This window comes from Parus major, unplaced genomic scaffold (assembly GCF_001522545.3).
Source record: "Parus major isolate Abel unplaced genomic scaffold, Parus_major1.1 Scaffold246, whole genome shotgun sequence".
Classification (NCBI taxonomy): domain Eukaryota; kingdom Metazoa; phylum Chordata; class Aves; order Passeriformes; family Paridae; genus Parus; species Parus major.
Genome location: NW_015379264.1, coordinates 427,911 through 433,356, shown reverse-complemented (window position 1 = coordinate 433,356; position 5,446 = coordinate 427,911). Strand labels below are relative to the sequence as shown.

At 46.5% G+C, this 5,446-nt stretch overlaps 1 protein-coding gene across 1 annotated transcript; it reads right to left on the bottom strand.

Moving 5' to 3' along the window:
- Positions 1-401: 401 nt before the first annotated feature.
- On the bottom strand, positions 402-3,487 carry RGS2 (regulator of G protein signaling 2). The gene is made up of 5 exons (XM_015615717.3): positions 3,221-3,487; positions 2,963-3,064; positions 2,806-2,867; positions 1,784-1,950; positions 402-1,372 (listed from the first exon to the last, which is right to left on the bottom strand). The coding sequence occupies exons 1-5, from the start codon at positions 3,328-3,330 to the stop codon at positions 1,178-1,180; spliced, it is 636 nt and encodes a 211-aa protein (XP_015471203.1). The 5' UTR covers positions 3,331-3,487; the 3' UTR covers positions 402-1,177.
- Positions 3,488-5,446: the final 1,959 nt, after the last annotated feature.

Genomic DNA, 5,446 nt, shown 5'->3' with positions numbered 1-5,446 from the left:
TGAAGTCCTCCTAAACCCTTTCTGAAGCAGAGGTGGGGCAGGAGCAGGTACAGTACAATGGGTGCCCGTGTTCCCAGTGGCATTCTGTGAGCTACAGCAGCACTGCTGCTCTGTGTGGTCTGGCATAGATATTCAGATAGCTGAATGTATGCCTAACATGTCTTAGAGACTTGCTTCACAGACTTGTTGGGACAGAGGATGTGGTTCAACAATGTCTCCCTGTTAAGCTTTCAAGCTCTGCAGGTTTTTATTCTCTTGGCAAAACCCAATCAGAAAACTCACTTCATAGATTAAGAGCCAATGGCTTTAAAATTAGCCCTATTAAGATCTCACCCAGGACCCACAGTTTCCATACTCTCTATGGATCTGTGTGTGCAACACAAATTAGGCAACAAAAGAAGCTTTGTATCAAAATAGTTTATTAAAAACAAAACTTCACTGAAGCTTGCTGTCTTCAAGACAGAATTATGACATTGCAGCATTCAACACAATCATAATCCACATATAAATATAATACTATACAGCTCCTGTTCGCCTTGGCCAAGTTCTGCCCTCAGTCTGGCCCCGCACAGCCCTGCTGACACAACCCAGCCCTGCATACTTTAGCTGCAGAACCTGTTCCTCTGGGAACAGAGTTATTCTATCCCTTCCTCCCCTCACAGTGCTGTTACTGTGAGGAGCTTGCACAGAAACCCAGCACAGCTCTTGGCAGCTGCAGGCAGTAACAGAACCGGTGTGAGCACACCGAGCCTGACAACAGCAGCACTGGGGGATGTTTAGGAAAAATAAATAGGCAATTACTCAAGTTCCCAGCAGTGCCCAAGTGCAGAGAGCAGCTTCTGTTCCCAAGAAGGAAGCTCTGTCCGGACCTGCCGCATTGCTCCTGGGCAGTGACAGAAGGGCTCCTGCACGGCCACGTCTCGCTGCAGCGCCGGCAGGGAAGGGAAGGGAAGGGCAGAGCCTGCAGCTGGCTGCCACTGCTGCCAGCTCCCCTGAACCCCCTCCAACAGCGGCACTCTGGGCCAGCAGCTCTGCAGCCAAGGCAGCGTTTGTCCTTGCACTGTGGCAAACACACTGAGTGCTCGGTGCCCCAGCCTTTCGGGTCAGGATGCTGCTTGTGAGCTGTGGCTTGGCTTCCTCGCCAGCCCAGAGGCTGCTTCTCCCTCCTCTCCATCGCTCATGTGCCCTGGGCTGCTCTGCTGATAGGGGTCTTCTTGCACAGTTCCTGGTAGAATTCAGACTCCAAAAAGCGTGGGTAGGAGTTATTCTCCATTAAGCTGTAAACTCTCTTCTGGGCTGCGCTGAAGCAGGTATGGTTGGCTTCCTGGATGTTCTGTGCAATCATGCTCTTGGTCTGGAAGTCTATGTTTATCTGAAATACAGAAAGAGGGACATTACTCCTGAGAACATAATTCAAGTAAGTGTAATGCACACTACAACTTCTGAAAAGGTGAAAAAGGCAAGACCCCATTACTGCAGGGTCAAATTACTGGAGAATTTTCTTTAAGAAATTTTCTTTAAGATACTTTTCTGTAAGTAAATTCTTCTTTTGCACAAAAGCAAAACTAATTCAAATACATCTTTTGTCAGTTAAAATGGAAATTCTCTGCAACACTGCTTCTGCCATTTTCCAGTTTGGTGAAAAGGCAGTTGTATCCAGACCCAGACATTAACCGTGAGCTTTTGTGCAATGCAGTTTGGCATCTGTGTCTTGAGTTCAGAGAAATAATGGCCATAAGAACTCATAGAACAGAGAATTTATTTTTAAGCAGCTTTTCTTTACCTCTTTGGGAGCCTCCTTTTCAATGAAATCATTGTAGATTTTCTTTGCTTTCGATGTCAGCTTTTGGGGTGATTTAGTTTTCTTAAAGTCCTCACAGGCCAACCAAAACTCAATGTTCTCTTCACAAAACTCAGACTTCAAAAAAGCTCGGAAAGCAGCAAGACCATCTAAGGAAAGAAAAAAATACTCACCATCAATTAACTATTTCAGGAATCTTGATTTTACCTATTCCTCACATCAATTTCAGAATGCTTTGCTGTAGGTCTATTTTTTTTCAGTGATATCATAACAATAAAAAGGTTCCATAATTTATGTTTGAAAGCAAGTAAATGCTTGGACAGTTGGGCGGGTTTTACTTTGAGTTTGCCACTTCTTAGGCAAACACAAAAAATGAAACCATTTCTATTATTATGTTTCCTCCTGTGATGCCTGAGAATACATTAAAAAAACATTTCTCTATAGATAAGCTCTCCTCTGTTAACCTTTGCACTGCAGTAAATATGACTACCATAGTCTGGAATATTCTTTCAATGGAAAGGATGACTCAAGCTCAAAGAACAAGTAGTACTATTGTTTCTTAGTCTTTTTGCTTTGCTAGTGAACGCTGCTTCTTGTACAGCTATGGTAAAACCCCAAGATCACTGAACTTGTGTTGCAGAATCCTTCCCACATTACTGGAAAGCACTTGGTTTGGTTATGCAGTGAGCTCAGGGAATAAATGCCCTTTTCTCATTTGGCAAAACCAAGCTGACAAGCATGATTTTAGCTATGTGAATTTCAGGGGAAAAAAAAAAACCTACAGAGGTATTATTTGTTTTATTATTAGTTAACATTTTTTATAAAAAAGACCACTTTTATATATTCTGCCTTTAAACTGCTAAAAGCATTTAGCTTCCAAGACCAGAATTAGAGCTCTTTCCATGAGAGATACAATGCTGACATTGAAGGAAGCAGACTCTTACAGACATAAAAACTTCTCCATCCCTTTGCTCCCAAATGTTCCTTTTTGAAGAGAAACTTACATTTGTTAGCAAGAAGTTCATCAAAGGCTTCTGACCACAGCTGGGCCTCTTCAGGGGAAGGTCTGCAGAAAGAGAGGGAGAACATCAGACTGCTCTGCTCAAGCTTTACTGCTCTTGAAGAACACTCGAGTTATTTAAAGTCTTTCTCCTAACTTACCTGAAGTAGTTGCGGTGCTTCCCTGCCTTCTTAGATTTCCTTTTGTTAGAATTGGAAGAGTTCTGAAGGAAGTAGCTCAACTTTGTTTTCCAATCTTTAATGCTGGAAGGAAGAAGAGGGAGATGCTCGTTAAAGACGACAGCTCGCAGAGCTTTAGACAGCAGCGCTGTCCCCTGAGGCGGCTCCTGCAGCGGGAGTCACCCACAGCCCCTGAAGGCAAGGAAAACGCTTCCCGAGCGTGCGGGCGGGGGGACTCACATCGTTCTCTTCATCCTGCCCTTGTCGGCTTCCTCCGGCTCGCTGCGGCGGCGGCCGCCCCGCTCCGTGCGCCCGCCGTGCCGCACCGCCAGGACCAGCGCGCTCTGCATCCCGGTGCTCCCGGTGCTCCCGGTGCTCGGGCTGCTTCCACTGCTCGGGGTGCTCGGGGTGCTCCCACTGCTCGGGGTGCTCCCACCGCTCCCAGTGTCCCCACCGCTCGGGGTGCCTCCACTGCTCGGGCCACTTCCACCGCTCCCGGTACCGCCGCTCCCCCGCTCTTATGGCCCCGCGGGCGGGCGGGGCCGGGCCGAGGGCGGCACCGAGGCAGCCCCGCCTGCCTGCAGGGATCCGCAGAGCCAACTTCGCCTCTCATCCGCATCGCGTCCCTTTCACCCCTTCATTTGGTTTTCCCTTGTCCCCCTCTTCTTGGAAATCGTTCGGCGCGTCCCCCCGCCAAAGGGCTGGCTGTCCTTCCCTTCAGTCAAAAACGTACCCTGCTCTTCTGGAGGTGTTTGAGGGTCATTCAGCTTTTTGAATGTGGCCAGTACGCGAAAAAGAAAGCCATATTTCTTCAAAAAAAACCTGAAGTTGCTCTAAGTTTGAGCGTACGGTGCTTTTGGGGTCTCCCCTTGGCTGACCCGGGCTGTGGCTCCCTTCCACCCCGTGTGTGCGCAGGGTTTAGCTCTGGGCAGTGTTGCCCCCTACCAGTGAATTCTGTAAATCACTCCCAGCTCTGGGAGCCGAAGTTGCAGCGCCCTACTTGAGCCCTCGGCTTGTTGAAAAGGCCGTGTGGTCCTTCTCAGCAGTGTCCAGCTGGAGGGTATCATGTCCAAACAATTTGAATTTAGGAACCATGTGAGTTTACCCTCTCTCCGCTTTTCTGTTTTCTTTTCTGTGCATGTGTCTTCCTCTCCACAGTACCCTGGAGTCTGTCTTTCCTGCCACAAAAAGCAATGTTCAGAGAGACTGACTCCCAAAATGCCAGCTGACTTCAACACAATGATGTAGCATAAATGTCTGATCCTTTTAGATAATCACTGTGTCCTTACAACCTCTGCTTGCTGAACACTCACAAGCTGCACTAAAGCATTTTGCTTTTAATGAGATGTCTGGGGAAAAGGAATGCTATTTAATTTGTGACAGCGTTTAAAGAACTTTTCAGTGCTTCTAGTTATACTTTGCAGCATATATTGATGACCTGATAAGAAAATTAAGTTAAATCCCATAAATTTTACCAAATCACTTTAAATTATTTTTACAACAGGCAGCTCTTAGTCCTGTATATGGCATGTAGGGAAATATTGGGAAATATAGGGAAATATAATATGGTATAAAGGGAAATTATTGTGAGGGTGGTTACCATGGGAGAAAGTATGGAAAGAGGAAGACTCTGGGTGCTGTAAAAGCATCAGTTCCAGAAAGTCAGTGGGGTGAAGTTGCCAAAGCCAGGAGCGGGGCAGGCAGTGCCAGGATGATGGATGGGTGTTGCCCACGGCCTTCCAGCGCTCCAGCTGTGCGGGCCTGGCACAGGCAGGCTTGGAATAACACCGGGACCCTCAGCCCTGGCCTTCCCCACGCTGCAGCCTCTGCAAGGGATCAAATGATCTGCAAAGAAGAACAGCACGTCCCCACCTGCCGCCCGCCTTGCAGATTTCTGCGGTTTGGATGCTGGTTTCCAGTTTCCTTCACCTGATTCTCAAAGCTGAATGGGGGAAAATGTGCCAGCTGTTGGGAAATGGGAAACTTCAGAGTCCAGCACGCTACAGAAAGGTTCTGTTAAGCAATTATATTAATTTGGGAACTTACCCCTAGCACACCAGAGAGCCTGCAGGTGTTTAAAGCCTGACAAAATGTTTTCTTGTTGGTCCTAGAGGAGGACTGCAAGTGTAGAGCTGGGATATTCCCAGCATCTGCCAAGTTGTAAAGTTGGCAGTAGTCAGCATATGGAAAATCGCAGCATGAATCATGTATTTATCTGATAGTTTCTATTTCAAACTTTTAATCGCTTCTTTCAGAAACCCATAAAATGGAAGTGCCAGTTAAGGAAGGCAGTTATAACATATGGGATATCTTTCAAGAGTGGAAAAAACAGATGAAATATTAGGCTGAATATGGAATTGTGAGGTTAGATGACCTAATAAAAAATTCTTATTGTAGCATTTGGTTTAAAGACTATTTAGATTAAAATTGAATTTTGCTGGTTGTGTTAGGTGTATTTTGGTTTAT

Excerpts from the sequence above, each read along its gene's own strand:
- RGS2 (XM_015615717.3), bottom strand. The coding sequence starts at position 3,330 with ATGCAGAGCGCGCTGGTCCTGGCGGTGCGGCACGGCGGGCGCACGGAG. Across the intron at positions 3,065-3,220 it reads GGCAGGATGAAGAGAACGAT|CATTAAAGATTGGAAAACAA; the intron begins GTGAGTCCCCCC and ends TCTTCCTTCCAG. Across the intron at positions 1,373-1,783 it reads AAAAGGAGGCTCCCAAAGAG|ATAAACATAGACTTCCAGAC; the intron begins GTAAAGAAAAGC and ends TCTGTATTTCAG.